General features: G+C 49.3%; 1 protein-coding gene across 1 annotated transcript in view; it reads left to right on the top strand.

Annotated features, from left to right (window-relative positions):
- LOC142244242 (uncharacterized) overlaps window positions 1–20,048 on the top strand; it is a 127,286-nt gene that overhangs the window by 89,948 nt on the left and 17,290 nt on the right. The window contains exon 5 of the mRNA XM_075316477.1: window positions 18,543–19,009. Within this exon, the coding sequence (XP_075172592.1) occupies window positions 18,543–19,009 (467 nt within the window). The remainder of the gene's footprint in view (window positions 1–18,542; window positions 19,010–20,048) is intronic.

Genomic DNA, 20,048 nt, shown 5'->3' with positions numbered 1-20,048 from the left:
TTGGAAAAAACAACCAAGAAGCCACAGCAAAAAAAAAAAAATATTTGCTTCAGGATAAAATGATGACTGTCCTAAAGTGTTTTCTGTCTGAATAATTCCGGGGGTTCACAGACCACTACAAGACGTGTGCACATTCCCTGATAGAGCCCAGAGCCTTCAGATATTAGTTAAGACCTCCATACACATTAACCTAAAGTTGTCTAAACCCGCCAATATCGACAGGTTCTGCTGATAGCCCAATGTGAACAGGGGCTCTCAATTCTGATTGTCAGGGGAATAAGGATCCAGAATGTCCAATTACGGAGTGTAGATCCTATTATCCTCTAAATGATAAGCTGCTGTCGGAGATGTCCAACAGCGGCTCTAATAAAGAACACAGAAACACTTGGCAGAATGAGTGCTCCTGTATATGGGAGAGCCGAGCAAGATAGCTTTAGTCTATTACTTATTCGGCTGACAGACATGCAGATAGCTGTATTTTTAGTCCAGCACGCTGACCCTATGTTTTAGGATCAAGACTGAAAAGGTAAAGATTACAACAGCCACATGACTATCACCAGAACCACCATCAGTACAGTAATACATAACTAAAACCACACTACATACTATAATACGTAACCAAAACCACAGTTAGTACAGTAATACATCAACAGAACTACTGTCAATACAGTAATATCACCAAAACCACCCTAAACACAATAACACATCACCAAACCCACCCTGAAGACAATACATCACCAAAACCACCATCAGTACATGAATACCTTGCCAACTTCACACAGCAATCAAGTGCAGTGTCAGGTTAGACCCATATACATCTATGTATTGCATTAACGTACAACTCTCAGTATGTCCTTAACAATGGTAAGGAGATGCTGGTAGTTGTTACCAGCCATCATTAGACTGTGGACCATATAAGAACCCCAATACTGATTAGTCCCAGGCAGTAGACACCTTTTAGACAAGATCTTATAGGTTTAGGTCCATTAATTCTGAGGAGATTAGTAGGGCAGAGGTGGGCTCAGTAGGGAGAAGGGGCATCATGGGGTGGGACTTGAGACCCCCACCAATTGCTCAAAAGACCTCTTAAGTGCACAGCTCAGGAGACAGGACTATGAAATTTTACTCCCGGAATCCAATCTGTCTGCATGTTCTGGTTCTGGGAAACACTCGGGGCCACGGTAGTCGGACCCCCAGCGATTGGAAAGTTATTCCCCATCCCAAGGATAGGGGGTAAGTTCCCAATGTGAGAAAACCCCTTTAAAAGCAGCATTCACACTGCAGCCAAAGATGGGAAACTGATTTATCTAAACAGTGTCGATCACCCGATGCACGAGCAAAAAACTTTCATTCGTCAGGTGAGATGATTTTTAAGCTGACTTAAAGGGAATCTGTCACCCCAAAATGACACCTAGACTGCGGAAATATTTATATGGGGGACATGATCTGTGGAGAAATAATCCCACCCATATAGAGTTCAGCTTAAAAGGAACTGGTCACGACCTTTAATATTAAACTGCTCCATTGTCTTGTTAGTCAGAAAATGTGCATCACTTACATTGCGTCACTAACAAGACATTGGGGGCAGTTTAAAATTGAAAAAGGGTGTAACAGGTTCCCTTTAATGTTCACTGAAAAAGCCACATTTGATATGAAAATGAGGACATTTCTGCGCGGCCTAAGCCTGGTGTACCGATACCACCGAATATAGGAAAATAGTAGCCAGGCCTTTGTCTTGATTAATAGTGATCCATTGGTGAGAGTGAGCACCGTAACACCAGATCTCCTGACTGCACCGCACCCAACACTGCGGCACACTCCAAGCGTCAGTGCGGGTGTGCACACAACACAGGAGGAGCACAGCGGCACACACCAAGCGTCAGTGCGGGTGTGCACACAACACAGAAGGAGCACAGCGGCACACTCCAAGCGTCAGTGCATGTGTGCATCCAACACAGGAGGAGCACAGCGGCACACTCCAAGCGTCAGTGCGGGTGTGCACACAACACAGGAGGAGCACAGTGAGGAGGGGGACATGGCGCTGTGATGTGCTGTCTGCTCACTTCAACAACCTTCCTCATTGAATCGGCAGTCAAATACAGGCAGCAACCAGGTGTCAGAACGTACCTGCATCACATTGCATGCACACCCACGCGGACACTGGAGTCACATTGCAGGCGCACCCACGCGGACACTGGAGTCACATTGCAGGCGCACCCACGCGGACACTGCAGTCACATTGCAGGCGCACCCACGCGGACACTGCAGTCACATTGCAGGCGCACCCACGCGGACACTGGAGTCACATTGCAGGCGCACCCACGCGGACACTGGAGTCACATTGCAGGCGCACCCACGCGGACACTGGAGTCACATTGCAGGCGCACCCACGCGGACACTGGAGTCACATTGCAGGCGCACCCACGCGGACACTGCAGTCACATTCCAGGCGCACCCACGCGGACACTGCAGTCACATTGCAGGCGCACCCACGCGGACACTGCAGTCACATTGCAGGCGCACCCATGCGGACACTGCAGTCACATTGCAGGCGCACCCACGCGGACACTGCAGTCACATTGCAGGCGCACCCACGCGGACACTGCAGTCACATTGCAGGCGCACCCACGCGGACACTGCAGTCACATTGCAGGCGCACCCACGCGGACACTGCAGTCACATTGCAGGCGCACCCACGCGGACACTGCAGTCACATTGCAGGCGCACCCACGCGGACACTGCAGTCACATTGTAGGCGCACCCACGCGGACACTGCAGTCACATTGCAGGCAGACACTGCAGTCACATTGCAGGCGCACCCATGTGGACACTGCAGTCACATTGCAGGCGCACCCACGCGGACACTGCAGTCACATTGCAGGCGCACCCACACTGACACTGCAGTCACATTGCAGGCGCACCCACGCGGACACTGCAGTCACATTGCAGGCGCACCCACGCGGACACTGCAGTCACATTGCAGGCGCACCCACGCGGACACTGCAGTCACATTGCAGGCGCACCCACGCGGACACTGCAGTCACATTGCAGGCGCACCCACGCGGACACTGCAGTCACATTGCAGGCGCACCCACGCGGACACTGCAGTCACATTGCAGGGGCACCCACGCGGACACTGCAGTCACATTGCAGGCGCACCCACGCGGACACTGCAGTCACATTGCAGGCGCACCCACGCGGACACTGCAGTCACATTGCAGGCGCACCCACGCGGACACTGCAGTCACATTGCAGGCGCACCCACGCGGACACTGCAGTCACATTGCAGGCGCACCCACGCGGACACTGCAGTCACATTGCAGGCGCACCCACGCGGACACTGCAGTCACATTGCAGGCGCACCCACGCGGACACTGCAGTCACATTGCAGGCGCACCCACGCGGACACTGCAGTCACACCCACGCGGACACTGCAGTCACATTGCAGGCGCACCCACGCGGACACTGCAGTCACATTGCAGGCGCACCCACACTGACACTGCAGTCACATTGCAGGCGCACCCACGCGGACACTGCAGTCACATTGCGTACGCACCCACACTGACACTTGGAGTGCTACTCTGCTCCTCCAGTGTCAGGACACGTGCAGAAATGCTAAGTGATTTTAAACAGCACTGACTCACCTAAGGACGAGGGACTGTCTTTAATATGCAAATAGGACGGTGCACATCTGCACCAAGACATCGGCCGCACCAGGGGGGACAGAACAGTTTGCATATATATAATATTAAGGTAAAACTGTATATGCCAGAGCGACGTCCCCTATATAAATGTGTCTGCAGATTAATTGCCATTTTGGGAGTAAGAGTAAAATGTCATCGCTCTTAGCAACACATTGTCCTGCGTCTCCCAAGACTCCCCTCTTGTCTGGTCTGCTGCAGCACATACTGCAATGGTGCCCGTATAGGGAATCTGTCACCAGGTTTTGCTCCCCCATCTGAGAGCAGCATAATGTAGAGACAGAGCCCCTGATTCCAGCAATGTGTCACTTACTGAGCTGTTTGCTGTCGTTTTCTCTGCTGCAGATCTCGCAGTTATACAGAGCTCATGAATATGCTGGACTACCTGCAGCACACCAAGTAGTCCTGTAATGATAACTACTGCTGATTAAACAGTGATGTTATCAAAACTACACTAAGCAGCCCAGTAAGTGACAACACTGGAATCAGGATCTCTGCCCCTACATTATGCTGCTCTCAAATTAGGTGGCAAAAACCTGGTGACAGACTCATAATTCTCACTAAAGAGTAACCACCCGAAGTAAGCCCAAGGCTGTGCCCAAGAATAAATAACTGCCCATCACTGAGCTCACAGCACAAAGAATGACCTCACACCGTGTCACTTACAGTATACAGCCTCCACATTCTCTCCTATAACATTTCCACTACACTGCCCCCTCAAATGAAATCCCCACTGTCCTCCCCACTGAATTACACCCTCCAGACCTTCCTCACTTATGAACTATGACCTCCACTGTCCCCACCTCTCCATGCAGCCCCCACTTCACTGTCCCCCTCATGATGTCCCCTCTCCATAATGAGCCTTATGCTTCGCATTATGTATACCCAGCCCTTCCAGGCTCCTAACTGAGCGCTCCCCATGCTGCCCCGTCTCCATATCAAGCCCCCTCCATACCAAGCCCACCATAGTTCCCCTTCCATACCGAGCACCCCCATGCTTCCCCATTCTCCATACCATGCCTCCCCCCGTGCTACCCCATTCTCCATACCATGCCTCCCCCCATGCTACCCCATTCTCCATACCATGCCTCCCCCCCATGCTACCCCATTCTCCATACCATGCCCCCCCCCGTGCTACCCCATTCTCCATACCATGCCTCTCATTCTCCATACTGTAACTCCCATTTGCTATACTGTCCACCACCCTCCCTCATTTTCCCTCCCCCCCCATTTTCCCATTCTGCTCCATCCCCCATGCTGCGCCCCCACATCATGCTCCATCCCCATGTTGCGCCCCCACATCCTCCATGTTGCGCCCCCACATCATGCTTCATCCCCCCATTCTCCATGCTGCGCCCCCACATCATGCTTCATCCCCCCCATCCTCCATGCTGTGCCCCCACATCATGCTTCATCCCCCCCATCCTCCATGCTGCGCCCCCACATCATGCTTCATCCCCCCCATCCTCCATGCTGCGCCCCCACATCATGCTTCATCCCCCCATCCTCCATGCTGCGCCCCCACATCATGCTTCATCCCCCCCATCCTCCATGCTGCGCCCCCACATCATGCTTCATCCCCCCATCCTCCATGCTGCGCCCCCACATCATGCTTCACCCCCCCCATCCTCCATGTTGCGCCCCCACATCATGCTTCATCCCCCCCATCCTCCATGCTGCGCCCCCACATCATGCTTCATCCCCCCCATCCTCCATGCTGCGCCCCCACATCATGCTTCATCCCCCCCATCCTCCATGCTGCGCCCCCACATCATGCTTCATCCCCCCCCATCCTCCATGCTGCGCCCCCACATCATGCTTCATCCCCCCCATCCTCCATGCTGCGCCCCCACATCATGCTTCATCCCCCCCATCCTCCATGCTGCGCCCCCACATCATGCTTCATCCCCCCATCCTCCATGCTGCACCCCCACATCATTCTTCATCCCCCCCATCCTCCATACTGCGCCCCCACATCATGCTTCATCCCCCCCATCCTCCATGCTGCGCCCCCACATCATGCTTCATCCCCCCCATCCTCCATGCTGCGCTCATCCCCCCCCATCCTCCATGCTGCGCCCCCACATCATGCTTCATCCCCCCCATCCTCCATGCTGCGCTCATCCCCCCCCCATCCTCCATGCTGCGCCCCCACATCATGCTTCATCCCCCCCATCCTCCATGCTGCGCCCCCACATCATGCTGCATCCCCCCCCATCCTCCATGTTGCGCCCCCGCATCATGCTGCATCCCCCCCATCCTCCATGTTGCGCCCCCACATCATGTTCCATCCCCCCCATCCTCCATGTTGCGCCCCCACATCATGTTCCATCCCCCCATCCTCCATGTTGCACCCCCACATCCTCCATGCTGCGCCCCCACATCATGCGGCATCCCCCCCATCCTTCATGCTGCGCCCCCACATCATGTTCCATCCCCCCATCCTCCATGTTGCGACCCCATATCATGTTCCATCCCCCATCCTCCATGTTGCGCCCCCATATCATGCGGCATCCCCCCCCCAGCCTCCATGTTGCACCCCCACATCATGCTGCATCCCCCCCATCCTCCATGTTGCGCCCCCACATCATGTTCCATCCCCACATCCTCCATGTTGCGCCCCCACATCATGCTGCATCCCCCCCATCCTCCATGTTGCACCCCCACATCATGCTGCACCCCCCCCATCCTCCATGTTGCGCCCCCATATCATGTTCCATCCCCCCATCCTCCATGTTGCGTCCCCATATCATGTTCCATCCCCCCATCCTCCATGTTGCGCCCCCATATCATGTTCCATCCCCCCATCCTCCATGTTGCGCCCCCACATCCTCCGGCATCCCCCCCCGGGTTGCTTGTTCGGCGCTGTCTTCGGCTGTAAAGCGCTTACCTGCTCCAGGCGGCAACTCCCGGCGGCTGCACCTCCCGTTCTCCGCGGTGGTGGTGGCGGTGGCAGGATCATCATTTCACATCTTCCTCGGCGGCGGCTCCATGTCCCGTCCTCCTCTGCGCGGTGCTGCCTCACGCTCCTGTGACCTCTGCACAGTGAGCGCACGGCAGCACGTCGGGGCGGGGAGCTGATTACAGCTCCTCTGACCCCGGAAGTAAGTGCCGGCACGCTCACAGTGTCATTTATATTCGCGTGTTATAGACGCGACTATAAATGACTGTGCGCTCCCTCCCTCCTCCAAAAAGGCGCCGGATTTAATAAAGAGTTTGGAGGAGGGAGGAAGATTTTAAAAAAAAAATATTTTTTTTTTTTTAAATTTTGGTTTGGGTGCCGCCCCCCTGGAAGGCGCCGCCCTAGGCACGTGCCCTCAAGTGCCTAATGGCAAATACGGCCCTGCAGGTGACAACAAGCTTTTCTTCCTGTTTCTCTCTATGAAGCAGGAGCTGTAGTTTTCCACTGATCATTGAGATAATTATGAAGAGCAGCCTGTCGGCACATGACTAAGTGTGCAAACCGAATATGAATGAGGGGTCACATGTATATCCAAACCGCATGGGGGAGGTCAAACAGAATTTTTGCCACCGGTGCTGGAAAACCTAGATTCACCTCTGATGCAGCATGTAGGGCATCAGTGTAATGCATTTTGTGTATTAGCTGTAGATATTCTATGGTAGTTCTCATTATGTGCCACAAGGTGTCTCAAAGCACAACAATATTATTAATACCAATATCACCAGTAACACTGATATTCAGCTATTATGTGTTCACAAAACTGGAAGAAGATTCAAAAAGAGCCCAAAAAAAAGGTTGGCAGGCGCTTACCAGAATATTTAAAGGTAGAAAAATAGAAAAGTTTAAATATGAACATTCAAACCTAGTCCAAAAGAATGGATCTGAAAATAAAACCATTCCTTTAATCTAATGTACATATTTAGAAAGAATTATCTTCTAAAATCTATGCACTTGATGATATAAATCATACAGTAGATGTCATCAGGAGAGGTTAGATCAAAATTTGGAAAATTGTGTTTATCTCTCTACTATGGCTCCTTCACGTCTGTTTTTACCATAAGAGCGCTATCCATGGTTTTTACGTATAACTCAACATACCTATGATAGTCGGTGGGATAGTTCAAACAGTATGTCCGACAGGGCTGCCATCAGGGCATTACTACTGGGACTCCTGTACTGGGCCCGGTGAGCAGCAGGCAGGAGGGGGGGCCTGGCTGACAGCCCAGGCCCCTCCCCTTTCATTCCTCTGCTCACCGGGTCCCATGGGCAGGGGGCGGGGACGTTGCACTGGCAGACATGTCGCGGTGCAGCACCTGCAGTCGCACAGGGGCCCCAAGCGGGAGCGGGCCCCCAGCGAGCCATGACGTACTGGGTACGTCATAGCTCCCTGGTACTTAAGGACCCATGACGTACCCAGTACGTCATGGCCAGATCGCGGCCTCGGGGGCTGCAATCGCTGCAAATATCTTAGATTCTGGGAGGAGGGGACCTCTGCCTGACCTCAGGAGGGGTGGTGTCTCCTCCCCGGACCTAAGGAGGCTGTGATTGGCTGACAAACGCCACTCAGCCAATCACAGCCACTGTAATGTTTCAGCCATTGAAAATAGCTGAAACATTGAAATCCAGCCATGGTCAGTGTAGCTGTAGCACCGATCATTGGCTGGAGCTGGGTGACCTCAGTTTCACCCGTCCCCAGCTCTGATTGGAGAGACCGGCCTTGTGACCGATCTCTCCAATCACTGTGGATCTGGGGCCGGTGACCGCCCCCTCAGCTTCACTCCGATGTCTGTGGAGTCTGAAGGGAGCGATCGGTAAGTTATAGACACTGTCTCTTTTCAGTCGCCGCCATTGCCCCAGCCCCCACCCTTCAGCCACCGGCTGCAGCAGTCACTGCCCCGGATCCACCATCACTGAACCCATCTGCTGCCTGCCCTCCATCTGCCACCGCTCTCCCCCATCAGCCGCTGCCCCCCTCCCTCATCTGCTGCCCCTCTCACCTTCCTCCATCTGCTGTGTTCCCCCACCTGCTGTGATCTCCCCACCTGCTGTGACCCCCCCACCTGCTGTGACCCCTCCCACCTGCTCTGACCCCCACCTGCTGTGATTCCCCACCTGCTGTGACCACCCCCACCACCTGCTGGGATTCCCCCACCACCTGCCGTGATTCCTCCCACCACCTGCTGTGATCCTCCACTATCTATCTCTCTATCTATCCCTCTACCTATCCCTCTATTTATCTATCTATCTGTCCATGTCCCCCTGTCTCTCTGGCTGTCTGTCTTTCTGGCTGTCCATCTCTCATCTATATGTAGCACCCATGGCACAGGGGTTAAATGTTACTCGTCGCCGGGCCGGTGATGTCGGGTTAGGGATGTCACAGGTGGCCCTGCCCAGCTTCGTGGCCCCAAGGTGTACAATAAAAGGGGATTTGGATGATGGTGGGGGAATGATGAGGATGATAGTCTTGTGACACCACCTGTGGTACATGGCCAATGATTAGCCGCCACTGCTGTCGCTGATGGGGGATGGTGTTGCAGCAAGGATGGTTCTGCTCCCCACAAGTGGAGCGGGGCCCCGGGGAGGATGATGAGGAGAGTAGTGGCTGTTGCCGCCAAAGCGCGGGGCGACGGTAATCAAAAGGCTGAATCAGCTGCTGTGGTTCCAGCCGTGATGGTCCCCAGCTGATCCCAGATCCGTTGGAGGTTAGAACCGGTACGGTGGTCGATGGGCTCTTCCTTCTTGCGCCTTTAAAGATGGATCCCCGTGTCCTGATGCTTCTTGGGGACCACGGTTCGTGTAGTGTTAGCTCCTGTCCCGTGTGTAGGTGACGCAGGGCCGCTGTGGGGCTTGACTGTAATCACGACTCCGGACCCTATGTGGCACTGTGCTCTGGGATCTCGTGGTGGTCAGAGAGACATGCAATCCCCCGTCCTGCAGATTCTGGTGATACAACATGAAGTCTGTTCCACCCTAAAGCTCTGCACCCTGAACCGCACCGGCCCCGCTCCTGTTTTCTCCTGTTGGAGAACACTCTAATTGTTGTGTAAGTTCCTAGCTCCCCCGGGTGGCTGCTCCTCCCCCGGTTCCCTGTCACTAGTGGGTGGCCGCCCCCCATGTTTGGTGACTACCTTAAGACCCGACGCTAAGCTGGTCCCCAATGGGGAGGGCAACCTGGTTGTGTGTATGAGTTTGTGTTGTGGAACTGGTACCGACCTCCTCTGGATCCAAGATGAGTACTGCACCTTAAGTGAGGTGCAGTACCATGTGGTGACTGAAGCCACAGGGGCGCCACATATACATCTATCTATCCATCTATCTATCTATCTATCTATCTATTTATCTATCTAGCCATATATCTATCTAGCCATCTATCTATGATTCTATTTATCTATCTGCTGAAAGAGCCTTAAAGGGAATCTGTCAGCAGGTTTTTGCTCCCCCATCTGAGAGCAGCATAAAGTAGAAACAGATATCCTGATTCCAGCGGTGTGTCACTTACTGGGCTGTTTGCTTTCATTGTGATAAAATCCATGTTTTCTCTGCTGAGGATTTAGCAGTTATACAGAGCTCATGAATATGCTGGACTACCTGCAGCATGACAAGTAGCCCTGTAATGATAATCTCCTGCTGATTAACCAGTGATGTTATCAAAACTATACTAAGCAGCCCAATAAGTGACAATCGCTGGAATCAGGATCTCTTCCCGTACATTATGCTGCGCTCAGATTAGGTGTTAAAAACCTGGTGACAGATCCCCTTTAAAGGGGTTGTTAGGTCTAAATCCACAAGTCTGCATTATCACAATTTGGTTTCAATTAGTTTAAAAACTATATGTGACACATTCCCTTAAAGAAAAAAAATAGATATACCAAAGAAGTTAGATTTAAAAAGAAAAAAAAAGTTAGAGTAAAGTAGGGCCCGGCCAAAAGAGTCTACCTTGTCGTGAAGGCAGGCTTAAAAAAATCTTTTGGCCAAAACAAAATCTGATGGCTGCGTGTGTGATACGGTGTTCAGTGTGAAGGGTTAATGTGTGATTGCTGAGGCTGTAGTGCAGAAGTGAAGTTTAACAAGAGTGGCGGTGGGACTGTGGAAGATTCGTGGGGTGGAGGCGGAGCTGGGGTGGAGGTGGAGCTGGGGCAGAGCCTCAAGGGGGCCCCGAACGTTTGCCAGTATGGGGCCCTGAAATTCCTAGTGGCAGCCCTGAGTATACTTATTAGTTAGTAGCTGCATAGTTTGTCCTTGCACTTGATGAAATTGTCCTCTGAAACAAAGTACAATTTAATCAATACATTTTGGAAAAATAATAAGATCCATAATTGGATGTGTTAAAAATGTTCCTGTTCTTAGATAATCTTGTAAAAATGCCTCTGTTATGTACTGTGTAATGGCTGTGTCTGACTATGCAGTGTTATGTCAGTTCATAGACGGCACATACTGCAGCTCCTGTCCATGGTAGATAACATAAGTGAGTATACAGATGGAACAGCAAGGATTTACAGCTCCTGTTTTCTGAGGTGACACATTTCCCTGCCTGTTTTACCACAGGAGTGAGTGTTTTTACCGTGTCTCCAGCCCTCTGAGATCATCATAAATCAAGTCAGTGACTGCTTCAGTGGCCGCTAACCTTATGATGCACTCAGAGGGCTGGAGATCATCTCAGCACACGAACCTTTTTTTAATACATCCAATTGTAGAACTTATTATTATTCCAAAATCTAATGATTAAGTGTACTTTGTGTGGCAATCTCTTTAAGCCCTAATAAGACAGATTTATAATTGAGGAAAAATTGTAAAGGTCCAGTCACACATAACAAGATCATTAACGAGATCGTTACTACATCACAGTTTCCGTAACATTGTTAAATCGTTGGTGAGATGTCACGCAGTCATTTTCTCAACGACTTTTGTAACGATGCAGCGACCCGTATAACGATCTCGTTGGTCGTTGGGACCCTGTCACACAGCAGCTATGTAACGATTCCGACCTCGAATAGGGGCGTAGTGTCTGATGCTGTAAGCCACGTAGGCCTGCATATGCATCGCCTTTTCCACACCCCTCCGCTCCGATTGGTGGCCAATACTGCATTTTGATTAGGCGGCCGGCCTAGAAGGCAACTTTGTATCGCTTCATCCTTTGTCCCTTTTTGAGCCTTGCTTTGAGGATAGAACCTGCGACTCCACCCGGATTCATTCGTACTTTGTTCCCGGTTGCTTGCTTGCTTTTCGGATCGAAGCTGCATCTGCACCCGGATTCATCCCTCATTCATTCCTGAGTGTTTGCTTTCTGTTCTGAGCACCAACCAATCCATGCAGAGGGGGCGCGGAAAAGGTGACGCAACAAACGCCTCCGTGTCACACTTTAAGTTCTCATCTAGGTCGTTAACGAGATCGTTGCTAGGTGTCAAACATACAGATCCATCATGCCCAGCAGGACTCAAACGAGCAAAAAATGGCCCAGGACATTCAGCAACGACCAACGATCTCACAGCAGGGGGTGGATCGTTGGTACAAGTCAAACTTAACTAGATCGCTGGTGAAGTCGTTGTGTCGTCACAGAAACTGTGACGTAGCAACGATGTCGTTAGCGATCTCGTTATGTGTGAAGAGGCCTTAAGACTTCTTGTTCCCCACTATCGACTCTTCTAAACAGTCCTGTAATCATGTGACAAATCAAGAAAACAATCAGTTGTCATGGGCAATGATTTTGCTTGCTTGCTTTAAAATCATCATTCTTGACAGCACATCATAGTGTACAAACAAGACAAGTGCTGCCGAGAACAATGATTATATCTGTACAGAAAGGTTTGAACACATTGAGTATTTGCTTTTTATTTTCCATGTAGATTGGTACACAGGAAACCTGGGGTGTAATATTATATTAGCTAAATAGATGAGATGTCAACAAATCTCAACTACATTTTGCAGAACAGTGTGGAAATTCCACAATTTGTAATTTCTTTGTGTGAAATACATTTCAGATTTAACCCTTTGTAATGCAATCACCAGCAGATTCACTAAAAAATCTACAGTAAAATCCTCTTGTAACACCTGCATATTCTGCAGATAGCTGGATGATATGTCATGAAAAACTTGCAGCAAATCTTTGTGAACATAACTTTTTGCAGACAGCATGAGGTTCCTGTACAAAACATGTTTTTATGGCTGTAAAGTTACAAAAATGGCAGCATGGCTCAATCTTCTGTCAAAAATGAAATAAGAGGCTGCAACTCCATTAATGTAAGTTAAAACAAAAGAACTGGATTGTTTAAAGCACCACTTCAGCATTTTTTTACTTCACCGCTGGAGTGGTGCTTTAAGTGCAAGTCCCCTGCCCTTTCTTAGGGTGCAGCCACATCTGCGTTTAAAATCTTAAGCCAGCTTTACACCTTACAATTAGGTGTGCGATCTCGTATGCGATGTGACACGCCCAGGTCGCATATGCGATTGAATGAGATTGCACGTAGGTCGTTCATTTGCTGTCACACGTGCGTTAGAAGTCTATGTTAAATTGATCAATTTTGTGTGTGATCCTTTAGATCATGTGTTCTGTGACGTATGCATTGGGCACCCTTTTTTTTTTTATTTATTTACTTGACAAGCGTGTGTAATGTGTAGAGATGCGTTTTTACTATGTCATCTGCCATTCAGCTCTGCTACATGGCCGCTGACAGCAGACACAGACAGCCATGTAGCAGCGGTGAATGGCAGATGACAGCAGACAAAGAAAGAGCCGCACTGTCAGAATGAACTCGGGTGAACCTCACCCGACTTCATTGTCATGCTGCGGCTCTGTCTGTGTCGCGCCCTGATTAGCGGTCACCCGTGAAGGACTCACCGGTGACCGCTAAACTCCTGAGTAAGTGAATTGAGCAGCCCTCTCTCATACTCACCGATCCCCGATCCCCGGCGCTGCACGGCATTCACACTGCTCCGGCGGCTTTTACTGTTTTGAAAAAGCCGGCCGCCCATTAAACAATCTCGTATTTCCTGCTTTCCCCGCCCACCGGCGCCTATGATTGGTTGCAGTGAGACACGCCCCCACGCTGAGTGACAGGTGTCACACTGCACCCAATCACAGCAGCCGGTGGGCGTGTCTATACTGTGCAGTGAAATAAATAATTAAATAATTAAAAAAAACGGCGTGCGGTCCCCCCAATTTTAATACCAGCCAGATAAAGCCATACGGCTGAAGGCTGGTATTCTCAGGATGGGGAGCTCCACGTTATGGGGAGCCCCCCAGCCTAACAATATCAGCCAACAGCTGCCCAGAATTGCCGCATACATTAGATGCGACAGTTCTGGGGCTGTACCCGGCTCTTCCCGATTTGCCCTGGTGCGTTGGCAAATCGGGGTAATAAGGAGTTATTGGCAGCCCATAGCTGCCAATAAATCCTAGATTAATCATGTCAGGCGTCTATGAGACACCTTCCATGATTAATCTGTAAATTACAGTAAATAAACACACACACCCGAAAAAATCCTTTATTATAAATAAAAAACACAAACATATACCCTGGTTCAACACTTTAATCAGCCCCAAAAAGCCCTCCTTGTCCGGCGTCATCCAGGATGATCCAGCGTCGCTTCCAGCGCTGCTGCATGGAGGTGACCGGAGCTGCAGAATACACCGCCGCTCCGGTCACCTCCATGACCGGAGCGGCGGTGTATTCTGCAGCTCCGGTCACCTCCATGCAGCAGCGCTGGAAGCGACGCTGGATCATCCTGGATGACGCCGGACAAGGAGGGCTTTTTGGGGCTGATTAAAGTGTTGAACCAGGGTATATGTTTGTGTTTTTTATTTATAATAAAGGATTTTTTCGGGTGTGTGTTTATTTACTGTAATTTACAGATTAATCATGGAAGGTGTCTCATAGACGCATGACATGATTAATCTAGGACTTATTGGCAGCTATGGGCTGCCAATAACTCCTTATTACCCCGATTTGCCAACGCACCAGGGCAAATCAGGAAGAGCCGGGTACAGTCCCAGAACTGTCGCATATAATGTATGCGGCAATTCTGGGCGGCTGCTGACTGATATTGTTAGGCTGGGGGGCTCCCCATAACGTGGAGCTCCCCATCCTGAGAATACCAGTCTTCAGCCGTATGGCTTTATCTGGCTGGTATTAAAATTGGGGGGGACCGCACGCCGTTTTTTTTAATTATTTAATTATTTATTTCACTGCACAGTATAGACACGCCCACCGGCTGCTGTGATTGGGTGCAGTGTGACACCTGTCACTCAGCGTGGGGGCGTGTCTCACTGTAACCAATCATAGGCGCCGGTGGGCAGGGAAAGCAGGGAATACGAGATTGTTTAATGGGCGGCCGGCTTTTTCAAAACAGTAAAAGCCGCCGGAGCAGTGTGAATGCCGTGCAGAGCCGGGCCGGGGATCGGAGATCGGTGAGTATGAGAGAGGGGGTAAGAGGGATAGACTGACATGGACAGAGAGAGAGGGACAGAGATAGTGACGGACTGACAGAGATTAGTGAATGACAGACATCGTGAGGCGCTTCAGAACGCAGCTTTTCAGCTGCGCTCTGAAGCTGCGCTCTGGAGCAGACCTTTTTTAAGCTGCGGTGCAGAGCGCATAGCCTCAGACATCCAAATCGTATCAGGGATGTCACATGTTACAATTGACTAGGTTCATACAACAAAACGTCCAATGTATGAGGAATAAACGACGTGTATGCGATCACCGTATTTTCGTTCAATCTTGATTGCACGTAGGTTTCACACGCAAATACGTCACGAACGATGCCGGATGTGCGTCACTTACAACTTGACCCCGACGACGGATTGAAAGATCTATTGAAGCGTGTAAACCAGGCTTTAGAGAAAAAAAATGCATTGCACTTGCACCAATATTATCTAATAGAGCAGAGCACAAATGCTACTTTTATCTCTTGAAATCTCCTGCGTGCCGGACAAATCACAGCATGCTGAGAGTGGCTCTGTACCTCAGCAATACAAGTCAAGGGGTGTATTTACACCCTGCTGTGAGAAGCAGTGCAATGACCTGAGATAACCTCATGAGGTGACCCCAGGTCACCGCAGGGGTTCACACAGCAGTGTGTGAGCAACTGCTGGTATGACAAACGCTGACATTATGAGGTTAGCTCAGTTCATTACCTGTGGCGATGGACTCCGCTGAACTTATGATGTTAGTGCTCGTCACTGAGGTCAATGACCGCCGCGTTCTCACATCGAGTATCGTGGGCAGCCCACAGCTGTGACAAGCAGTGATGTCACAAGCTCTCACGAAAGTTGGCGTGAGAATGCCACGGTCATGGAACTAAGTGACAAGCAATGATGTCACTGGATCGGCGGAGTTCATTGCCTCAGGTAATTAACTGAGCTAACCTCATCACGCCTGCGGCTTCTCACACACTGCTGTGTGAGCCCCTGTGGTGACCTGGGCTGACTTCATGAGGTTATCTCAGGTCACTGCACTGTTTCTCACAGCAGGGGGACCCCACTTCATTTTTTTGGGGAAAATATTTAATTTCAGGCTAAAACAAGGCTAATCACCCTTTAGGGCCACATGAAAGGCACTAAAGGGTGCAAAGCTTACAAAATGTATCCATGTATCGATTTATCCATCCATCTATCCATCTATCATCTATCTATCTATCCATCCATCAATGTATCCATCCATCCATACATCTATGTAGCTATATGTGATGCCCTGGACTAGCCAGGTAGTCACAGTTAGAGCTCCGCACAACACCTGTCCCCTAACAAGGTGTCAGCAGCCAAACACTTTAAACCCTAGTCACCCCCCTCAGAGCTTGATGGGCACACCAGGGGGTGGAGCCAGGCGGTTAGCCACGCCCACCAAGGTGTCTAGAAAGCCTGAGGCGGGAAAACAGTCAGTTGTTAGTTGCTAGTCAGTGGAGAGTGGAAGCAGGCCTGTGCCCAGGTCTGCAGCAGTCTGACAGGTGCCAGGGTTGGAGCCCGGGCACCTTTGGCTAGTAAGCATATGGAGGCCTCTGCCTGCAGGAGCTAGGAATACGGCTCGGTGGAACCGTGCTGGACCGGGACAGGGTAGGGGCCCGCCGGTACCGACACGGGGAACCGACTTGGAAACCGGAGCACCGAGGGGGGTATTCAGACCCTGAAACGAGGTCCAGAAGCTACTGGACTGAGTTAATTAACTGATTTCGGCCAGGACTAAAGGTCCTTTCCCACCCAAAGTCCCGACTGAAGACAACAGCCCAACGAGGGGGATAGAAAGCCACCACTCAGGCAGAGAGATCTCACGGGCCAGCGTCTGCGGACAAAGGGCTCCTCCGACATACACAAGCCGGGGAGCGGACTCTTGTATTGCAAGTTCAGGTAGTCCATCAACACTCAAAAAGGTGCAGGAGAAAGGCAGAGACCACCAACCGGGTGGGGGACCAGACTGCAGCCGGCTGCGGGCACTGACCACCATCATCTTCGTTTACCAGAGACTTGTGTGTGTTTCTAATCATGAGTACACCAGTGCCCTCCGGCCGCGCACCTCCCTGCACCGCCCAACTACTTCCCCAAATGGGTCCCGGGGCCAACATCCCTACCCACGGAGGGGTTAACATCTTGCTGCGCAACATCTCCCCCGGGTGCCCCGTAACCGCAGCGGTGGTGTCCACCTTTACCACAACCCGTGGGTGGCGTCACAAACTTAACCACGGCTCCAACCGTAAACCTACGTCCCTCAAAACGCCAGCCCCTTTCAGATCGGAGTGACCACAGGGCGCTCGAGCCACCCACCAGCGGCCCAGTTGCAGCCAAGCCCGGGGCGGTACATATATATCTACCTAGAAAAATTATAAACCGACCTTTATTGGCCAATAGTATAGTTGGCAATGTTTTGGTTCACAGGACACTTTCTCTGTGAACCAAAACGTTGCCAGCTACACTATGGGTCAATAAAGGTCGTTTTTTTGCAATAATTGGAGTGTTGCCTTCCTTAATATTTATCTATGTATTAAGTGATTGAAAGGTGGCTTGACAGGCCTTGCTCCCACATTAATCTTTTGTACTGCTCTTATTTTTTTTGTTCTATCTATCTATCTATCATCTATCTATCTATCCCTCTATCTATCGATCTATCTATCTATCTATCCATCATCTAGCTATCTAACTATCCAGTCATTTATCTAGCTTTTGACTGTTTGTAAAACTGTTAAAAACGCATGCCACATGGACATCAGCACACGGATGTCAAGACCGACACACTGACTTCACACGGATGACAAAAGAAGACTATGCGAGGGGGAAAAAGTACTCCCATAGCACTCGCATGGCATACAGAATGACACTTGCATCTCACTTGCATCTCACTCCACGACTCTTCAGGAGCAACAACGAAGCAATATTTTATACACAGATGGGACTGCACCCTAATTGTCATCTTCATGTATCTCCAGCATCGCTCCGGTCAGTCTCCAGTGATTTGTGACCAGCTGGATGCTCCAGTGTTTCATAGAGCATGCCAGAGGTCACAGCTCAATACAGGTGTATGAGAGCCTCGTTCTGGAAAATTTTGCTCTGTTGCCCATTAGACTCTAGTTACACCACTGCCTGTATGGTGTGCTTATTTAGTAGATGGGACAAATTAGGGATAATGAATATCTTATGATGATATGTGATATCTTATAACACAGCTCAATTCTCTGCAGATTAACGTTTTGAATAGACCATGTTTGCTTGAAATTAACTTCTAGTTACATATATTTTAGTTCTTTTTAACGCAGTATGGAGGTTTCAAATGTGAAAATCTGTGCTCATGGATTTACTTTACGCAGTTCTGCTTTAGATACCGCAGTTAGAGGCGTGGTATTAGTAGTGAGACTTTACAGGTGCTTTAGTCTCGTTCTGTGGCATTTATCTACAGGAAGGTGGAAGGCTTTCAAGATCACAGCTGTTCAGACTCTTCAATGGCAGAAATAAACCTCGAATTGTATACATTTCTGAAGACTACTCTCACCTTTTATATTTTATTGACAAGTGTGAAAGGCAATGATGCACCACAAAGTTATACAGAAAAGACAGTAAGAGAAGGAGACACCTTAACCATTGATTGTAGCTACACATCCACAAAGTATGTATTGATTTGGTATGTCCAGAAACCTGGCGGATCTATCATATTCCTTCTTCATGATCAATCCAAGAAAGAAGATCTGCATAAGGAGTTCAAGCAGCGAATCTCTGCCACTCATTACCCGGAGAACAAAACCTTTCCTCTGACAATCAAAAGCATTCAACGATCAGACACAGGGATGTATTACTGTGCTCTCGAGAATGGCACTGTGTGTATTACACTTATCGGAGCCGTACTAAAACTCAACCAGTTGATGAAGAGTTTTCTATAGGACTTATTACATTTTAGGGGCTGTAATTAGAAATGTAGGGCAGTATAACTGCTCCTTTTTCAATAAATGTTTTCATTACCCTACATCAATCAACATTCTTAGTGATTTCTGTATCTCAGTTTCGTAGCTGCATTGAAAATATTATGGAAGACGTTTTTTATGGGCATTTGGACTACCTAGTATAAGACTGACTTATATTTATGTATGTCCACATAGCTGCGTAGAATAAATTCTGTAAACTATAAATCAGTGAATAACACTGGACAGAAGATTCTTTGGTTGCAATTAAGGCGTGAAAGTGTTCTAAAATCATTAAAAATATATTGTTTTAACATGAAGTCTATTTTTCTATGGATACTGAATAAAAGATGTACCGTATGTTTAAACTATGCTAATTGCTCCTAAAAAACAGCAATCACATGAAAATAAGCTAAAGAGGGACATGCTGGTATACAGATTGTGAGTACAGCACTGCCACAGTAGAAAAATCCAACAATTAACTGATATAAAAACTCCCTACAGATAATGCAGTATTAGAATTTTTCACAAGATCCTACTGTATGGCTCCAGGTGAGTATGATCATGGCAATTCTAGAGATGAGTGGATCATATGAGAATTAAAATTCTCTGAATTTTCCCTAAAATTTGATTTTTGGTGAATAAATTTATTTGCATTTCAATATGGTAGGAAGGGGAGGTGGGAGAGAGTAAAAGACAGATAAACGATGAGAAACAGCAAGAATAATACATTTCATTTCAATATAATCTGTTTTATCCACTTACGGGAAGTGGTGACGGACAAGTTTTGTCTTCGAATCATAAATCATAACTCAAAGTGGAACCACAAATTTCTGGAAATTCAATTTCATCCCCCCACAAATCGATTTGCTCATCTCTAGCTCACCTAGCATAATATTTTTTATTTAAGTGGTTAAAAATAAAATCATCTTTACTTTTAAACAATGAAAAACTTGCTAAATAAAATGCCTCCCTAACTTGTTTCTTCTTAAGCAACTGAATTTGAAAAC

The sequence above is a fragment of the Anomaloglossus baeobatrachus genome, chromosome 1 (assembly GCF_048569485.1).
Source record: "Anomaloglossus baeobatrachus isolate aAnoBae1 chromosome 1, aAnoBae1.hap1, whole genome shotgun sequence".
In the NCBI taxonomy this organism is placed as follows: Eukaryota; Metazoa; Chordata; class Amphibia; order Anura; family Aromobatidae; genus Anomaloglossus; species Anomaloglossus baeobatrachus.
This window is presented reverse-complemented; position numbering and strand designations above follow the sequence as displayed.